The sequence below is a fragment of the Bos indicus x Bos taurus genome, chromosome 16, assembly GCF_003369695.1.
Source record: "Bos indicus x Bos taurus breed Angus x Brahman F1 hybrid chromosome 16, Bos_hybrid_MaternalHap_v2.0, whole genome shotgun sequence".
NCBI classification, from domain to species: Eukaryota; Metazoa; Chordata; class Mammalia; order Artiodactyla; family Bovidae; genus Bos; species Bos indicus x Bos taurus.
Window position 1 is genome coordinate 20,601,499 of NC_040091.1, and position 21,093 is coordinate 20,622,591.

Sequence of the window (21,093 nt, forward strand, 5' to 3'; positions counted from 1 at the left end):
GGCTGCCTGTCACCGGAGGGGGATGGTCTGCAGCCGGCTATCTCTGTTCAGTCCTTTGTTCCATGCACGGGCCTGGCGGTGTCTTAGGTTAGGGCTGGCTTTTCGCGTGGTAGATATCCCACAGTCTGGTTTGCTAGCCCAAATTATTTCGCTCAGATAGCGCTCAGGGTATTCAGTCCAGGTCCTTACTCTAAGCGATGCAGCCCGTGCTGTGCCTCCCTGCCCAGCCCCCGCTTGCTAATGGCATGTGCAGGCATCTGCGCTGCTTCTCCGCTGGGGGAGTTACTGTAGGTCTCGCAATCTGCGGGTTTTAATTGTTTATTTATTTTTCCTCCCTGTTATGTTGCCCTTTGTGCTTCCAAAGCTTGGCACAGATTCAGCAGTGAGAAGGTTTCCTGGTGTTTGGAAACTTCTCTCTTTTTAAGACTCCCTTCCTGGGATGGAACTCTGTCCGTCCCTCTTTTGTCTCTTTTTTTATCTTTTTTATTTTTTCCTACCTCCTTTCGAAGACTTGGGTTGCTTTTCTGGGTGCCTGATGTCCTCTGCCGGCCTTCAGAAGTTGTTTTGTGGAATTTACTCAGCGTTTAAATGTTCTTTTGATGAATTTGTGGGGAAGAAAGTGTTCTCCCCATCCTACTCCTCCACCATCTTGGCTCCTCCTCCTTTCATTATGTTTCATTCGTGATGAATGAATGAATGTTTCATTCATGATGAATGCTAATGTCAGTGAAAGAACTGGGACATAACAATGTCCCAAATGATAACACTGAAGCTATAGTTATTGACATGTTCAGTAGGGGTCTTCCCGCTTAGCTAAGCTGGTAAAGAATCCTCCTACAATGCAGGAGACCTTGGTTCTATTACTGGGTTCGGATGATCCACTGGAAAAGGGATAGGCTACCCACTCCAGTATTCTTGGGCTTTCCTGGTGACTCATATGGTAAATAATCCACCTGCAATGTGGGAGACCTGGGTTCAATCCCTGGGTTGGGAAGATGCCCTGGAGAAGGGAATGGCTACCCACTCCAGTATTATGACCTGGAGAATTCCAGAGGCACTTGGCAGGCTACAGTCCATGGGGTCACAGAAGTGAGACACCATGTTTGCCAAGAGTCATTATGAAATGGTCAGGACATATAATTGGCAAAGAAGGGAAAGAAAGGTGATAAACAGCCCAGTATTTAAACCCACTTATCCCTGCTTGAGTTCAGAACAAGTTGAGAAAAGAATAGATGGAAATCAATAGTATTAGTTTTATTAGCAGTGAGAGCTGGATTGAAAGTTTACAGGAGAGATGAAATAACTAAGTAAGCGTGGACCCAATAAAAGTGGGAGAGGATGTGTTGACAAGCATAAAGTTGAAGGCTGTAACAGATGGAAGGAGAATTTAACCCTGTAAGTCAGAAGGAATGAAACAAGTGTAGGATCATATATGGATACTTTTGTAGGGATGATTGAAAGTTGAAGTAAATTTGTATTTTGAGGACTTCAAAATCCCAATTGATCTTATAAAATCATGCTGAGAAGAATCAGAGACAGACAGGGGCTCTGAGGGACCAGCTAGATTTGAAGTCGATGAATAGGTAGTGTCTCCAGTCTGCCTGGTTATATGATTTATTCCAGCAATTATCAGCAGCCTGAGCTTATAAGGATGGAGAATAACAGTAACAGCACTTAACAGTCATTGAAGACCTGCTATGAGCTAAGTATTCTAATTGTTTAACATGAATTACCTCTCTTAATTCTCATTGCCACCCCTTCTCCAATGCATGAAAGTGAAAAGTCAAAGTGAAGTCACTCAGTCGTGTCCGACTCTTAGCGACCTCATGGACTGCAGCCTACCAGGCTCCTCTATCCATGGGATTTTCGAGGCAAGAGTACTGGAGTGGGGTGCCATTGCCTTCTCCGATAAGGTAGACAGTTATCCCCAATTCATGGATGAAGCACAGAGACATTAAGGACCTAAGGTCAATGTTAGTGTGTGATGGTCTAGACCAGGGTTCACATTTGCAATGAGTACATGGTTCTGCCTCTTTTAAAAAGTTAGCATTTATTGAGTAAATTCTATGTCCTGGGCACTTTTCAAAGTGCTTTAGCTATGGTAACATATTTATACTTACATATGACCTAATGGGGCTTCCCTCATAGCTCAATCAGTAAAGAGTCTGCCTGCAGTGCAGGAGACCTGGGTTCGATTCCTGGGTCAGGAAGATCCCCTGGAGAGGGAAATGGCAGCCCGTTTCAGTATTCTTGCCTGGAGAATCCTATGGACAGAGAAGCCTGGCAGGCTACAGTCTATGGGGTCGCAAGAGTAGGACACGACTGAGCGACTAAACACACAAGCACACACATGGCCTGATGGGATAGTTCTGTTATTTCAGAGGCTTCCCTGGTGGCTCAGACAGTAAAGAATCTGCCTGCAGTGTAAGAGACCTGGGTTCAATCCCTGGGTTGGGAAGATCCCTTGGAGGAGGAAATGGCAACCCACTACAGTATTCTTGTCTGGAGAATCTCATGGACAGAGGAGCCTGGTGGGCTACAGTCCATGAGGTCCCACAGAGTCAGACATGACTGAAGTGACTTAGAACAGTACCCATGTTACAGTGAATTTAAGTAATACAGGCTAGGATCACAGAAGAAGTAAAAGATAGAGTTGGGAATTCAGATTTAATTAATTAACCAGTAAGTTCTACTGCATAGTTGAATGGATTATGGTTTGGGGCATGGCCAGGATGGTGGATGTTAGGAACCTGAGTCATTAAAATAACCAACCATGTGATTCAGATTACTAGGAGAAAAAAGTGAGGGGAAAAAGAGGTAATAGATTAGGAAAAACTTGAGAGATCACTCCTCTTGAGATCTTTGGGGAATAAATCTTATGGTTAACTAAGAATGTGGGATCTAGTAGACTAGGAAGTTAAGAGGATGAGATGTTTGTGTCTACGCTTATTGAATTATTAACACAGAGCAGACTTGAATGATGAGGATACGTAGGGCATGGCTAACGTTGTATCAGGATGAAGGTCGGTGAAGGTGAAGGAGTCGAAGAACTCACTTCAACAGTGAAGATAACTGTTGGTTGCTGTCTATACATGAAAATCACTTAAAATTTTGCCAGAACGCAAAGTAGAAGGAAAGCCTGAATGACATGCCAAAGGCTATCATGAATATGGAGGAATGCCTAGCGAGTCTGTATATAATAACCATAAGGAAGGGCAAAAGAAGAGATATTCAGACCGCTAGAAGCTAGATGCTGCATGATTTGAAAGTGACATTGGGGCACTGAGATAATGCAAATCTATCCCTGGTCACTGCGATCCAGGGAAGTACTGGATCTGAATGTTTTGCTCAGGAAGGCTGCAAGGGAAGTGGTGCTCTAGACGAGAAGGCAGCTTCAGTTATAATTTTTTAAAAAGGTAGAAAATGTATTTATTGAGAAGTTTGAGGCCATAGCCGAGTGGGTTAGCATACACAGGAGATGGGTTCCACAGGGCAATGTTGAAAAGATTCTAGGCAAGGGAATGAGGAGTGTTGGGAAGAGTAACAGGGTAGCTGAGGATGGATATACCAGAAATGTAAAGGAGAGCTGTGATTAATTTAGCAGAAAACTCCTTGGGCAAACTCAGTTTCACCAAAAAACAAATAGACAAATAATTGCTTGATCCGACCATATCCTATTGTGGAGAAATTTAAGTTGCTGTGCCTATTTTTTATTTCAGCAGTGAATTATGGATTAAAAAGTACAAGGGTAGTACTATTTCATCAAATTTTGGAAAAATTTTGGAAAATTTGGAATTTGGAAAAAAAGAACCCCAAAATGCACACAAACTTCTAAACAACCCAGTAGTACATCACCCAAAACAGAGACTAGACTGTTATGTTTTTTTTTTTAGAACAGATCAGTTTCTTGATCAAAATATTAATTGACCAACTTCTTTTGAAAAAATTATGTTATCAAATTATATTACCACCAGAGGGACTTATAGTTTAAGTAGTAATAAAAGATCATAGGGTCATGAAGCATATGGGATGGAATTTTCTAGGCTCCCTACCATTGAGGAGACCAGAGCAAAAATAGGAAAGCAAAAAGATAACTTAAAAAAAGCTAAAATAAAATTTTTATTTCTTGGAAACATACAGAAAAGTACAAAAATCATTATCACCCAGCTCAGTTGTCACAAAGTGGCAGGTATAACTTGTATCTGGTAGGTACTAGTTAATAATTTCCATCCAAGAAGCCACAGGTCTTCAGAGCAAAACTGTGTGAGAACACAGTGGGCTGAAAACGAGGTGGTCTTTAGGATCTGGACGCAAGATTGTAGCCAACCAGATTAAGGCAACATAGCGTTCTATGGCCAAGAAGCATGGATAAAATTAAAAATTTTGATAAGACTTTGATAAAATGTAAAATGAATTTCTCTTGTTTCCTTAAGAAATAATCCTTCTTCAATGACTCATGGAATATCAGTTTTTTTGCAGAGTCCCATAGAACACTGGAAATGATGCTTGACACATGCTGCATTCCATTGGTACATTTTCTTTAACAAAAGAAAATTTTCATTTACTTGCCTGTTTCTATAATGCCAAGCATTCTTCTTTTAGTTACTAATTTCTTGGAAGTCACCTTTTAACCCACAACTATGAAATCATCTTCAAACTAAATCCTCTGTTGAAGAACCAAGCAAGAGAAAACATGGAGTTTCCAAAGAGAGTAAAAAAGATGTGTAACTAAAAGTTTGTAGAGGGACGGTGATCATAAAAACATCATTTGCTATGTTTCCTCTATTTTCCTTAGGGGATTCAGGTTCCATTCGTGTGTGTAATAAGCCAGTTCAGAATGTGTGGCAATTGTGTATCAGAGGAGTCTGGTAATCGTGTATCAGAGGAGTCACAGTAGGGAGTTTTCAGATCACTGTGAATGGGGTGTCCACTTTAACTGCTCTACTGAGAATAATTCTTGATCTAGTCACGCAGGAATCTCTAAGCTGTAAATCCACAGGGCCTCTCAGAGGTCTGCATGCTGCCCGTCACTCCAGTGATCTGGTGGCCTCCTCTGGCCTTGGTGACAATATGGTCAGGTTTTCCTCCCACTCTTTGATCATTTCTTCTCACTTTTTTTCAGTAATTCCTGTGGATCTTGTTTATTCTGTTATTATATGGGACTATTTGTAGTTTTTTAATATCAAAGTTATTTAAGATTCTCTTCCTTTGTATGTTGTGTTTGTGTTGTTGTTTGCTGGGAATGACTTCTCCCCACTTTACACACCAAACAAATCCCATCTTTTCTTTCAAGATCCTGCTCGACACTGGGCATCCTCCCCGCCCGCCCCACGCCCTCCACGACGGTCTCTTTCAAGGATGGCCTTCTGTCCATGTTAACAGTAATTTCAGTATTTTATATTTGAGGCTGTGACTCAAATTGAAAGAGAGGAATCAAAGCCAAATCTGGAGAACCTGCCAAGGTAGCAGACAGAAGAAAACGTTAAGGAAGCCAAACTGGGGGTCATAGGGTGGTGGGGGTGATGGTGGGTGCGGCTTGCTACAGACTGGGGGAAGGAACAGGGCTAGAGAGATGCCTAGGGAAGAAAACAAGGCACTTTCATCAGTTTTTGCAGGGACCAGTAATATTTAGAGATAAAGAGAGAAAGGAATCGTATAATGGGCAAGATTTCCCAGGAAATCTTTTACAGGAAATCTTTCTCAGAAAATCTTTTGATAATGCAATACGGTTAAAGGAAAATCCTGACTGGGGAGGGGGAAGATATTCTTTCAGTCCCAAGATCTTCTGAGTCATCATGATAATGCTGTATTTTGGAAACCTCAAACCAGCCTCCTCTTCTTTTTTCCTCCTCACATTCAATGAGTCACGATGTTTCTGCCACAAGAACAGAATCTGCTTCTGCAGGTCAGCTGTCACCTTCCAGTTACCACTCCAGGTGTGCGGTGTCTGTCCTTATGCCGTTCCACCCTCCCTGGCATCTGACCCTGGTGACCTCCTCCGCGAAGCCATCTTCTCCCTCACGTCATGCCCAACCCCTCCAGCCCCCGCCGTTCTCTCTTTCCAGTGCCCTTCACTTCATGAGCTTCTCTTCTCCCTTTTACTTGTTATAAATACACACTAAGACTTCTTCCTTGGAAAAAAAATTCCCTCAGTCTCTCTGCTCTCCCTTAGTGACTCCATCCATTTTCATACCTCCAGCCATTTTTCATTCAAGAAACACTCTGGTTGCTGGCTGTGACTGCTCTCTTAAGTTCCAGACCTAGTCTGATGACAACACATTAGACCTTTGAACCTGAATGCTTTGTGGGAAGCTCAGTCCTAATATCTGCCAAACAGAGGTGAATATTCCCACATTACTGCTCTTCTTGCTAATTCTCTGCCCGGGTCCTAAAGGCAAGATTTTCCCGCAACTCTACACTCCCTTATATTCTTCTTGATTAACCTGTTATCCATGTTTTTTGCCTCTGTTTCTATAAAATGCCCTCTGTCCATGTCACTCTTCTGTTCCCACGAGTCTCTTTTCTTCCCTCTGGGTAATTAAGCAGGCTTCACCTCCTTCACAGACTTCTGGTCTTATGTCAGTTATGCAGATTAACATGGCTTTTTTTTTTTTTTTTTTAAGCTTTACAAATTGGATTAGTTTTGCCAAATATCAAAATGAATCCGCCACAGGTATACATGTGTTCCCCATCCTGAACCCTCCTCCCTCCCCATACCATCCCTCTGGGTCGTCCCAGTGCACTAGCCCCAAGCATCCAGTATCGTGCATCGAACCTGGACTGACAACTCGTTTCGTACATGATATTATACATGTTTCAATGCCATTCTCCCAAATCTTCCCACCCTCTCCCTCTGGAACAGAGTCCATAAGACTGTTCTATACATCAGTGTCTCTTTTGCTGTCTCGTACACAGGGTTATTGTTACCATCTTTCTAAATTCCATATATATGTGTTAGTATACTGTATTGGTGTTTTTCTTTCTGGCTTACTTCACTCTGTATAATAGGCTCCAGTTTCATCCACCTCATTAGAACTGATTCAAATGTATTCTGTTTAATGGCTGAGTAATACTCCATTGTGTATATGTACCACAGCTTTCTTATCCATTCATCTGCTGATGGGCATCTAGGTTGCTTCCATGTCCTGGCTATTATAAACAGTGCTGCGATGAACATTGGGGTACACGTGGCTTGATGGTCTGCTCTGAGCCAGGTATTGAGAAAGGTAATGAGTCAGGGTTCTCAACTCTTCTTTGAAAACAAAACTAAACGAATATCTGGACATGTGCTTCAAAGATTCCAATTGAATTGGTCTAGGGTGGGGCTTGGACATTAGTATTTTTCAAACTCCCCAAATGAATTTGACATTTAGCCAGAGTTGAGAACTACAAACTTAAGTATAGAAATGCCAAGAAAATGGATGTTGTTCTTTATGGAGCTTAAATTCTAATAGTTGGGGAGACAGACATTCAAGAACAAATAGTCAAATATGTGTAAAATTAAAAGTGATAAGTGCCATGAAGAAAATGAACAGGGAACTTTGAGAGAAAGGATATAGTAGAACAATGTGTGTGAAACCACAAGTCTTTCCAATATTACAAGGAGTAATATTTAATGTGAATTTTTAAGGATGAGTATAGTTTGGCCAGGCAAGTAAGCAGATGAAAAGAAAAACATTTTTGATGAATTTGAGTCATGGAAGAGCCTGGCATGCTTTGAGCAAATAAAAGCAAGCCAGGGTGGATGGCATGTGTGAGGGATGGGAAGAGTGGCTGAAATGAGGTTGGAACCGAAAAAAGGACTTTGTTAAGAATTTGTTAGGTTTTCTTAGGTGCATTGAAAAGCCATGTATAGCATTTTAGAGACAAAAACAATTTTTAAATTTGTAATTTTACTCTGGTTTCCCTGTAGAGGATAAGAGGGGTTCAAACCAGAGCAGATGGAGGGAGACAAAGTATAAGTTTGAAGTTAGATAAGGGTGGTGGCCACGGATATTAATAGAAGTTTACAGATTGGATATATATTTTGAAAGAAGAATTAGAATTTGTTGGTGGAGTAGCTATAAGCAATGAGGGAAGATCACTCATCATTGAGGATGATTCTCAGGTTTTTGGCTTAAGATACTGAGAGCTGATGATGCCACTTACCTTTTTTTCTTTTCTAATAGGCTTTGTTTTAGGGCAGTTTTAGGTTTGCAGCAAAATCGAGCAGAAGGATTTTCATGTTCCTCATGGCTCTACACATTTCTTTACCTACTTTTGCCTTTTATGGGTGTTTTATATAAACACAATATACAATATGTGGTATTGCATCTAACTTCCTTTATTTTTCATAACGTTTTTGAGATTCTTCCATGTGACAGCATATATTGGTATTTCATTTCTTTTTATTATTGAATGGATAACTACATTCTGTTAATTTATTAACCTCTTGATAAACATTTGGATTACGTCCAGTTTTTGGCATCTATGAATAATGCTACTATAAATATTTGCATGCAAGTCTTTGTGTGGACATATATTTTCATATCCCTTGTGTGGATTCCCAGGAATGGGATTGTTGTATTATATGTGAAGCATGTATTCAACTTTTTAAAAATAGGCTTTTTTTTTTTTTAAAGCAATGTTAGGTTCATAGCAAATTTGAGCCAGAAGTTGCCTTATAAAATCAGTCCTCCATATCCTCAGATTCTGCATCTGTAGATTCAACCAACCATGGATTCAAGTACTAAAAATTCCTGAAAGTTCATAAAAAGCAAAACTTGAATTTTGTGCACAGGCAACTGTTTACATAGCATTTACATTGTGTTAGGCATTGTAAGTACTGTAGAGATGATTTGACATATGAGTGTGTATGTGTGCAGCTTATATGCAAATACTCCACCATTTTATATAACGGATCAGAGCATTCTTGCACTTTGATATCTGCAGGATTGGGGAGGCAGATCTTGGAACCAATCCTCTAAGGACACCAAGGGATGACTGTACTCTCTACCCCCTCCCACATCAGTTCAGTTCAATCTCAGTCCTGTCCGACTCTTTGCAACCCCATGGACTGCAGCATTCCAGGCCTCCCTGACCATCACCAATCCCTGGAGCCTACTCAGGCTCATGTCCATTGAGTCTGTGATGCCTTCCAACCATCTCATCCTCTATCATCCCCTTCTCCTCCTGCCCTCAATCTTTCCCAGCATCAGGGTCTTTTCCAGTGAGTCAATTCTTCACATCAGGTGGCCAAAGTATTGGAGTTTCAGCTTCAGCATCATTTCTTCCAATGCATATTCAGGATTGATTTCCTTTAGGATGGACTGGTTGGATATCCTTGCAGTCTAAGGGACTCTCAAGAGTCTTCTCCAACAACACACTTGAAAAGCATCAATTCTTCAGCACTCAGCTTTCTTTATAGTCCAACTCTCACATCCATACATGACTACTGGAAAAACTGTAGCTTTGACTAGATGGACCTTTGTTGATAAAGTAATGTCTCTGCTTTTTAATATGCTGTCTAGGTTGATCATAGCTTTTATTCCAAGGAGCAAGCATCTTTTAATATCATGGCTGCAGTCACCACCTGCAGTGATTTGGGAGCCCAAGAAAATAAAGTCTCTCACTGCTTCGTTTCCCCATCTATTTGCCATGAAGTTATGGGACCGGATCTTAGTTTTTTGAATGTTGAGCTTTAAGCCAACTTTTTCACTCTCCTCTTTCACTTTCATCAAGAGGCTCTTTCGTTCTTCTTCACTTTCTGCCATACGGGTGGTGTCACATCATTATCACCCAGACTCCATAATGAGGGTTCACTCTGTGTTGCATATTCTACTCCACTCTCATCTTGCTAGTGTGGTTTCTGAGGAAAAATTGGATGTAATTCTTATCTTTGCTCCTCTGTTAAGTGAGATGTTTATCTGCTCTGCCTTATATAAGGTTTTTTATCTTTGATTTTATTGAAATGTGAATATGATGCACCCACCTAGGTGTAGGGTTTTGAGGGATGTTTGTTTGCTTTGTTTGGCATTTATCCTGCTTGGTGTTCTCTGAGCTTCTTGGATATGTGATTTGGTGTCTGACATTAATATGGGGGAAATCCTCAGCCATTGTTTCTTCAAATAATTCTTCTGTTCCTTTCTTTCCTTCCTTTATTCTTCTTTTGCTTTTTGGAAGTTTGCTTTTTGAAATATGCTCCAGGTCAGAAATCTTTCCTCAGCCTTGCCTGGTCTACAAATAAATCCATCAAGGCCTTCTTCAACTCTGTTACAATGTTTTTGATCACTGGCATTTCTTTTTGATTCCTACTTAGAATTTCCCTGTCTCTGCCAGCATTGCCCATCTGTTCCTGCATGCTGCCTACTTTGTGTGTTCAGTGCCTTCACTTATTAATCACAATTGTTTGAAATTCCTGGTCTGACAATTCCAGTATCCTTGCCGTGTTAGAGTCTGCTTCTGATGCTTGCTCTGTCTCTTTAAACTGTGTTTTTGCTTCTGTTCCTGCTGGGTCTGTTTCTGTAGGCTTTGTGTGCCAGTAGGTCCTGCTTCATACTTCCCCCTGAGGTTGCTTTCTAAAGGAGATTGCAAAAATCAAAGAGATTCCTATTCTATGTAGAATTAAGTGCATTCTTGCAGCCTTCTAGAATTTGGTCCTGATTTATCTTCACGGGCTCATTTCTGACTATGGCTTCATGCGGCCAAAGTAATGTTCATTGAACATGTGCCCGATGTTTTTTCCATATGTCTTTATTTTTACCATTCCTTCAGCCTGGACTACTTTTTTCCCTTTTATTATTGTGAAAATTCTACTCATCTTTAGAACAAATTCAGATCCTCTTTCCACAGGGTTTTCTAAAGGATACATACCTTTACCATAACCTTTGGTGTATACTTCTTATACAGGTTACTAGAGGATACTTACCACAGGCTGGTTATGTTGTTATCAGTAACAAAATTGTTTTCCTAATCCCTCCCACCTCCTCCGCCCAAGAACAGCTCCACGGGAGTGATCACTTTTTATTCATCTCTGTACCCACCTGAGATCCAGCAAAGTGTTTCTAAAGTTAGTAGACGCTCAATATTTATTGAACTGAATTAATATATAGAGAATGTTTTCTTATTAAAATTTCTTCATTTAAATCAACATTTCATGAGAATATTTTAACATATGATAATAATGACTAGGATATCCTAATGATTCATAAAAACCATTTGTTAACTAATAAAGCCAGCTATACCTGGGATTGGCATTTAACATGGCATGACCCCTCTTTCTTTTGACTGAAGACATTTAAACATTTTATGTCTTCATAGAGTGAAAGACGAGAAAAAGCATTTGTAGTCAGTAAAAGTTTTTTTTAAAAAATATTGCTTTGGATAGGTAAGAACTATTCCAAATATATTCTCTGTGAATCCCTAATGTCTCCATGAAATTGTTATTCCTTCTGCAGTGCTGTATTGAGGGTTAACATGACTATTGTCTGTCTGAGAAATGACCATATTTCCTTTTCGTTCTCAGCAAGAGTAATTGAAAGTAGAATATCTTACTAAGTGTTGGCCCGTGACAGTGTTAACACTCTTGACTATCTCTTAATGGTAGAGCGATTGTTTGCTGAGTGGGAGTTTTATAAATCCCCTGGCACTAGTATGTCCCGATAATTATGATGAAGTGCATTGGTCAGTGCTGATTCGGTGGTCCCCACCCTGGCAGGTATTTCATTCACCGTTCCCTGGCCCACTTCCACTTGTCCAGTTATTAGAGACCTTTGCTACTCTTCTGTGCTTGCCTAGTGTTATTTTTTAAAATCACATTTTACAGAAACCTCGAACCCACACGTATTTTAGACAGTCTTCCATTTAGAACAGCTCATCTCTCATGGTATTCACAGAATCTAACTAATGGGGCAAGAAAATACTCTTTTAAGATCTTTTTTAAATTGAAGTATAATAAAATTTATAATGTTTTGTTAGTATCAAGTGTACAGCAAAGTGATTCAGTTGTGCATATATATATATATATATATATATACTCTTTTTCAGATACTTCTCCATTATAGGTTATTACAAGATATTGAGGAGAACTGCATTCAGTATTTTACAATAACCAATAAGGGAAAAGAATCTGAAAAAGAATATACATATGTATGAATGTACATATGTATGTATAACTGAACCACTTTACTGTATATTTGAGACTAACACAGCATTGTATATCAACTATACTTCAATAAAAAATTTTTTTAAAAAGAAATTGAGTATACTGTGCTATAAGATAGCTCCTTATTATTTGCCTATTTTATATATAGTATTGTATATATGAAAAAATACTTTTAAATTTTGTTTCTTTTAATGGCAATCAGTGGCTCCTGTTTGCTATGTAATTGTCGTTTGCAGAAGTAAAAGTTAAATACTCCCACCTACCCTGTAGAGTACTTCATTCCTGGAATAAGCAGTTACTTTGAAGGAAATGGCAACCCACTCCAGTATTCTTGCCTGGAAAATTCCATGGATGGAGGAGGCTGGCAGGCTATAGTTCATGGGGTTGCAAAGAGTCAGACACGACTGAGTGATTTCACTCACTTTTGAAATCATGAGAAATCACTGTTTCTCATCTGATAAAATCTGAAATTGAAGCACTAGTATCTGTCTATGGAAATTATAGGTGTGTGTGGTCTGGTTTAAAATTCTTTTTATTTTTCAGAAACTTGTTTTACAAGTAAACCTCAATAACAAGGAGAAGAGAAAAAAATTAGACTATGGCTTCCTCCAGGCAATTACAAAATAAAGGTCAGCGTATGAGTGGAAAATGACCATAAAAACATTTTTCACGAAATACAGCCGTAGATGTGCCAAATATAACAACTATATCCATTTGCTTTCAAATCAATTGCATTTTTAAAGTACTTTCTCTTAGAATACTTTGGTATAAGGATAGAAACAGAGGAGAGCCAACTGATAGATTGTTAAAAATATGGAATGGTTCAAAATATTAATGTAATTCTAAGGGTGACTGGGTAACAAATGGTACATTTGCTCGTTGTTCAACCTGACATAATTAATATTCCAGGTCATGCTTAAGTTCCCATGATGGAGGGTCTGAAAGGGGAAATTCAAGAAAAAAATATATCTATTATATAACTCATTGCCTTTTTTTCCTTTCCTTTTGACGAGTCAGAATCATAGCCTTAAAAAAAAAAAAAATCAGTGCTTTCACACCTCATTTGCCGTATTCACCACTGGGCCACCAGTCAGCAGCCAGGCCTGATCCAGGGAGGTCAGTAAGAAGCTATTAGCAGCGTCCTCTCCTGAGATTTCTTGGGTCTTATTGAGTTGAATGTTAGCATGACAGTACTGCAAATAACTCAGTTGTAGGCTTCTTTTTTTTTTTTAAACAGTTAGCACAGATTTCCCCATAGTGTTGGTCACTCTAGAAAATTATTGCTGAAAATGAAGTCCCCAAAGCAAGCTTGGCAGTAGCCCTTCTAAGTTGTGAAAAATGTGAAAACGGAAAAATATGTCATAGTCCCTGAGGATTAACTTTTTACTTATTACTGTGACTCATAGTAATATTTTTTTAAGAAATCCACAACAAACCCTTAGTCACAAAGTGGCTTGCAAATTAATGAAATATAGCCATGGAGACAGTAGTTGAGGCTGTTTTATTTACTTAAGGAAATAATAATTAAATGAATACTGTATTAATATAAATAGGGTATCTGCTTGCTATAGGGATTGCGGGGGTTGGACCATTTTCATTGACAAAAGTTAGGCAAATGTATTAAATTAATTTCTAAAATACTGACACCTTGAAGATTTTAAATGATACATTTTCCATTCAATTAAAATATATTTTTCATCTATATATGATTGAAATTGCAAAGAGAATACACATGAGGAGGTCTCCATATAGGTTGCAAAATATAATTTAAGAAAGCTATCATGTCTACTGATCTATTTGCATTTCCCATCTAGCCTATGTATACATGTGCATGCAAATGTGAAGGAGATCAAAGATTTCTAATGGGGTAAAGCTAACAGTGGGTTGCTGTTATTCAGGTAGATAGATATTTTTAAATGATAAATTATAATCTAGTTACATTGTATCTATTTTGCCATGTTAATCTGTAAGATTATGGAAATGATAAACTAATGGACTTCAGTTAACTAGATCATCACAAAACAGTATTCTATTCTCTTGTATGTCTTTCATAAACTATGAAGATTTAATTCTGCTTTATGTCAGACTAGTCTTTTTAGTCTATTTAGTCTTTTTATACTATTATATCAAATATAATAGTATAATATTTATTGTTATTTCTCATTACAATTGATTTATAGTCTCATCTTAGAAAATCACCCAAAAAAATCATATGAAAATTACCATCCACTTAAAAGTTACTATCCACTGAAAGCTACTTTGAATGTGTGTATAGATTTTCTTACATTAGCATCATTAAAAATATCTGCTTATGTGTCCACCTTGTTCTGTATTTAGTATTATAGTAAGAATATGTTAACATGACATTAAAAATGGCTTATACAATGCCTATAATGTTTTCAATACTTTCTTTCTTGTATGAATTATATAGGGAAAAATTCTCAAAGAAGAGTCAATTCAAAACATTTTTAAAATAGGTAAATATACTTACATTAACTTTTTCCTTAGCATAGGAAAAATTGAGTTGGAGGTGACTCAATAGGTCCAGAATAATTTGGTTCTAGATCACAATGTATTCAAAAGGAAAGTGAAAAGGATATAATCTAAAACTTTAAAAGAAGTCAGTAAGATTTTGAAATAAAGTCAAATTTTACTAAGATATTTATGTGGCTTGGGAAAGTAAAAGTAAAATAGACTTCATGGGCCTTTCTGAACAGTGCATTGTTTTTCTCTATAAGCATTTAGCATTCATTTTTTGAGTGTCAAGCACTTTGGTAGGCCCTCAGTTCAGTTCAGTTCAGTCATTCAGTCGTGTCCAACTCTGCGACCCTATGAATTGCAGCATGCCAGGCCTCCCTGTCCATCACCAACTCCCGGAATTCACCCAAACTCATGTGCATCGAGTCGGTGATGCCATCCAGCCATCTCATCCTCTGTCGTCCCCTTCTCCTCCTGCCCCCAATCCCTCCCAGCATCTGGAGATGCAGAAATACCTAAAACAGAGTCCCTGTTCTCCAGCTGCTTGCTTAGGGAAGACCGACACACACAAAGATAATTATGAAACAATGTGATAGGCACTATGATAGACTTATCCCCAAGCAATTAAGGAAGCACTAGAGATGGGATTGAAATCTCGTCTGAGTTGATACTCTTGTTGTTGTTTGTCACCAAGTCAAGTCCAGCTCTTTGCAACCCAATGGACTGCAGCATGCTAGGCTTCCCTGTCCTTCACCATCTCACAGAGTTTGCCCAAGTTCATGTACCACTCCTTGGCTCTCTCTCTGTCCTTTTCTGAATACATTGGCTGATACCTTGACAAATCAATCTGTGGGAAATTATTATGGCTTGATAATTCCCTTCCTGTGGTATTAGTTAGTCAGCTCAGTCATATCTGACTCTTTGCGACCCCATGGACTGCAACACGCCAGGCTTTTCTGTCCATTACCAACTCCCGGAGCTTGCTCAAACTCATGTCCATCAAGTCAGTGATGCCATATAACCATCTCATCCTCTGTCGTCCCCTTCTCCTCCTGCTTTCAATCTTTCCCAGCATCAGAGTCTTTTCCAATGAGTCAGTTCTTTGTATCAGGTGGCCAAAGTACTGGAGCTTCAGCTTCAGCATCAGTCCTTCCAATGCATATTCCAGACTGATTTCCTTTAGGATGGACTGGTTGGATCTCCTTGCAGTCCAAGGGACTCTCAAGAGTCTTCTCCAACACCACAGTTCAAAATTAGATAGAGGTTAATATGGGCTTCAGACTTTATGTTTGGGGGCTCCAAAATCACTGCAGATGATTGCAGCCATGAAATTAAAAGACACTCCTTGGAAGGAAAGTTATGACCAACCTAGATAGCATATTCAAAAGCAGAGACCTTACTTGGCCAACAAAAGTCCGTCTAGTCAAGGCTATGGTTTTTCCAGTAGTCATGTATGGATGTGAGAGTTGGACTGTGAAGAAGCTGAGCACCAAAGAATTGATGCTTTTGAACTGTGGTGTTGGAGAAGACTCTTGAGAGTCCCTTGGACTGCAAGGAGATCCAACCAGTCCATTCTAAAGGAGATCAGCCCTGGGTGTTCTTTGGAAGGAATGATGCTGAAGCTGAAACTCCAATACTTTGGCCACCTCCTGCGAAGAGTTGACTCATTGGAAAAGACTCTGATGCTGTGAGGGATTGGGGGCAAGAGGAGAAGGGGACGACAGAGAATGAGATGGCTGGATGGCATCACCAACTCGATGGATGTGAGTTTGAGTGAACTCCAGGAGTTGGTGATGGACAGGGAGGCCTGGCATGCTGTGATTCATGGGGTCGCACAGGGTTGGACACTACTGAACGACTGAACTTGAACTTAAATATGGGCTTTCCAGGTGTCACTAGTGGTAAAGCATCCTGTTTATTCAGGAGATTCAGGTTTGATCCCTGAATCAGGAAGATCCCCTGGAGTAGAAAATGGCAACCCATTCCAGTATTCTTGCCTGGAAAACTCCATGGACAGAGGAGCCTGGTGGGCTATAGTCCATGGGTTCGCCTGGAATGGCTATAGTCCATGTGGACACAACTGAACACACACACACAGAGGTTAATACTTACTGAGGAGTTTGCCTGGAAATATAAAGTAAAATATATTTTATCTTATGAAATAGGTCTTCCCTGATAGCTCAGTTGGTAAAGAATCCGCCTGCAAATGCAGGAGACCCCAGTTCACTTCCTGGGTTGGGAAGATCCCCTGGAAAAGGGATAGGCTACCCACTCCAGTATTCTTGGGCTTCCCTTGCGGCTCAGCTGGTAAAGAATCCGCCTGCAATGTGGGAGACTTGGGTTCGATCCCTGGGTTGGGAAGATCCCCTGGAGAAGGGAAAGGCTACTCACTCCATAGTCCGTGGGTTTGCCTGGCATGGCTTTAGTCCATGTGGACACAACTGAACACACACACACACACACACACACACAGGTTAATACTTACTGAGGAGTTAGACTGGAAATATAAAATAAAATATATTTTATCTTATGAAATATAAAAATATTCTGTTCCCCAGGATAGCTCTTCAAAGGCAATACTGTAGTTCATCCTAATACTTTAGACTTGCTTATTCTGAAGAGGTAAATATAACAACTAGAAATATTTATGAATCTGATAGTGGCATAAGAGAAAAGCACATTTTTAGGAAAAACAGGCTAAATGGATACATTCTTTGCATTGAATGTCTACAGAACAACCAAACAAGTCATTCTGTCCTTTAAAATATAGGTTTTCTTCATGAATATGCATTTGCATGTATGAAAGGAGTAAAAACACTGTAGTTCTATATGGTTTGTGTATTCAAACATCATTGAATTTTCAGAAAATGGAATATAAACTTGAATTTAACCTTTATTCCATGTACATCTATGGAACCACTATTGCATAACAGGAACTGTATTAAATAAGTCTTGACTATTTTGATGCAGAGTGTGACAAGGCCAGTCATAAAACAACAAGGGTAATGTTACATTATAGAACCATGTGGATACAACTCATTAAATAAAGGATGTATACATATAGCTGATCCACTTTGTTGTACAGCAGAAACTAACACAATATTGTAAAACAATTATATTCCAATAATGAAAAAATATAGGATGTTATTTTGAATGATTATATAAACACACACACACACATATATATATACACACATATGTACATACACATGTATTTTTATATATATACCATTTAGATTATTATTTTAAGGAACTTAAAATGACTAGCATTAGTTAGGTTGTATAATGAATGCTGCAGCTGCTGCTAAGTTGCGTCAGTCGTGTCCAACTCTGTGCGACCCCAGAGACGGCAGGCCACCAGGCTCCCCCGTCCCTGGGATTCTCCAGGCAAGAACACTGGAGTGGGTTGCCATTTCCTTCTCCAATGCATGAAAGTGAAAAGTGAAAGTGAAGCTGCTCAGTCGTGTCCAACTCTTCGCGACCCCATGGACTGCAGCCTACCAGGCTCCTCTGTCCATGGGATTTGCCAGGCAAGAGTACTGGAGTGGGGTGCCATCGCCTTCTCCAGTGTAATGAATAATCATTCAAATAATCAAATATTTATTAAGTTCATACTTTGTACCTGAAACTGGTTCAAACATTATATATTTGAGTTTGTGTGTGAATGTATGACTTCTAGAGATGGTTAAATATACATATACATAGCTAATGGTTAAAAAACAACATGAATGCCTTAAGGTCCTTCTGTTATTTTTTTCTCAGGTACAATTATCTCAAATATGTCATGTGTGGCAGAAACTATAGCTCAGTTGTTCTTAGTGTATTTAGTTTTCAACCATGAATGGTTCCAAAACTGTTGGCCTGGAGACAAAGGGTCTTTTGTAATCTCAGACAAATTGGACTTCCCTGTGGTTCAGAGGGTAAAGAATCTGCCTGCAACGCAAGAGACCTGGGTTTGATCCCTAGGTCAGGAAGATCCCCTGGAAATGGACTGGCAATCCACTCTAGTATTCTTGCCTGGAGAATCAATCCCATGGACAGAGAAGCGTGGTGGGGGTCGCAACGAGTCCCACACTGAGCAACTGAGCTACTGAGTGACTAACACTTCTTTCTTTCACTTATATGAATCTGAAGTCCACCTCTTATATAGTTTAAAATAGTCAAATTTGTCTGGGACAACTTTATCTTCCCTTTATTTTATGTGAAAATGAAAGATAAAACCAAAATGATGTGGTTCTGCTTTAGATTCCAGGAATATATAATTCACCGTTCAGAAAAGATCCTGACCCATGGGAGCTGAGGCTGCAGAAGGCTAAGCCTCTAACACACCGACGCCCGGAAGTGAAGCGGAAGCGCTCCATCTGCCTTAGCGACTGGCTCGCTTGCACCAGCGCCCGGTCCTTTCCTCGGTCCGGAATTCTGCCCCCTATTGACAGGAAACGCTGTCAGGTACGCATTAATCTTAAATCAGAATTGTCCCAGTGATCGTATTCTTTCTGTTTGTTTGTTTTTTTTTTTTTTTAGTTACTGTGTTTTGTTTTGTCTTTGTGAATAGAAAGAAAAATTACTTTTTACTGAATCTAATTTTTTTTTGGCTATGACGTGCAGCTTGTGGGATCTTATTCCCTGATCAGGGATTGAACCTGGGCCCTCGGCAGTGATAGCACTGAGTCCTAGCCACCGGACTGCCAGATAATTCCCCCAAATCTAATTTTCAATAATAAAAATGAAGTGCATTTTAAATATATACCAAAGAAATATTCAAATGTTTCCTTGGTACTGAATTTTATTGTTCTGACTATGAAAATAACACACAGAATTTGGGGCTGGTATGTATCTTTTTTATGTAACAATATTGTGGTAATGGCATTTGTTATAACCTGTTGTTGCTAGAAAAATCCTATATATTATCAGCCTCTCATCTGGTGGGTCTTGTACAAGTGTGCGTACCAAGTTGCTTCAGTCGTGGCCGGCTCTATGCAACCGTATGGACTGGAACCTGCCAAACTCCTCTGTCCATGGGTTTCTTCAGGCAAGAACACTGGACTGGGTTGCCATACCCTCCTCCAGGGGATGTTCCTGACCCAGGAATCGAATCCATGTCTCCTGCCTCTTCTGCATTCCAGGTGGATTCTTTACTGCTGAGCCACTGGGGAAGCCTGATGGTTTGTGTAATCATATACAATTATCAACCTAATTTGGATGGGAGTCACTGAAAAAGTATAACTTGGAGAATTAGGAGGGGGGACCAAAAATGCAAAATTCAAGCAAAGACAAAAAAAAAAATCTTCACTATGGATTAAGATATAGCAGGATCAATCCATGACTTTCTAGGGCTAAAGGGTGGAGTGGGGGGAGTTTTGATGATTGTCACTGTCCTGAAAATCCCAAAGAACAACACTTCTGTTGCTGTTTCCCGCCCCCACCCCTATTTAAACTGGACTAGACAAACTGCCTCCAGGAAGCATCCACCTGGAAATGGACTGACTTTGGTTCACGCAGCCAGGCTTCCAGAACTGCTACGGACTAGCTTCACATACAGATTTGCCCCTGTGTATCTATTGCTGTATAACAAGTTACTCCAAAGTCTGATGGCATCAACCAACACACATTTCTTTGCTCAGTGTCTGTGGGTCAGCGTTGCAGGTCCAGCTTAGGTGAGTGCCTCTGACTGAGGAAGACCTCTCATGAAGTTGCAGTCAAAGTGTCAGCGGGGGTATAATTTTGTATCAAAGCTCGGCAATGGGTGGAAGGAGAGGAGGGTGGGGAGATCCTCTACCAAGGTCACTCACATGGTTGTTGTTTTCCTGTCTCTGTCTCTCCTCATTCAGTCTCTATAGTGCTCCCTTCCCTGGAGATCACAGGTGGGGCTGGAAGTGCCAGTCTTCTGATCACTTGGTCTTTCTGGTGACCGGTCTCATCCGGAGGCTGAGAGACTTAGGGGCTCTAGCCTAAGTCATCTTATTAGCATAAACTTGGGTGTAATCTTGCCACGAGCAACAAAAGATACTCCTGTCATTGGGAAATTGCAAAGATTCTAGGAGCTCTATGCCAGGAGCCAGGGACAAAGACCAAATATTTCTTACTGTACCACAGTGGTATATGTATGAAGATATATATGTATACATTTACATAAAGATATACAGTCATATATATATGGAATACACATCTGTATGGAAGATTTTATTATATATATGTGTATGTACATACACATATACATATATAGGTGTGCACATAATCATATGTGCACATAATCACACATGTGCACATAATCATAGAATACATTTATCTAACATACAACAAAATAATTACCCCTGCTAGTAATTTCCTTTCCCTTTCCTTCTTTCTCCATCTCCTTCCTTCTTATCCCTGATTCTCCGCCCCACCCCATCATGCATTCTTTTCCTTCTTTCTCTTATTTTCCTTTCACTTTCTCTCTTCACTCATCTTCTCTTCTCACCTTCTCTCTTATC

The 21,093-nt window shown here is 39.7% G+C and overlaps 1 protein-coding gene across 4 annotated transcripts in view; it reads left to right on the forward strand.

The window, feature by feature from the left end:
- The window catches only part of SPATA17 (spermatogenesis associated 17), a 244,010-nt gene that overhangs the window by 129,252 nt on the left and 93,665 nt on the right, over positions 1 to 21,093 (forward strand). For all 4 annotated transcript variants that reach the window (XM_027564452.1, XM_027564451.1, XM_027564450.1 and 1 more), the window contains one exon: positions 18,866 to 19,069. In XM_027564452.1, coding sequence (XP_027420253.1) covers positions 18,866 to 19,069 — 204 coding nt within the window. The remainder of the gene's footprint in view (positions 1 to 18,865; positions 19,070 to 21,093) is intronic.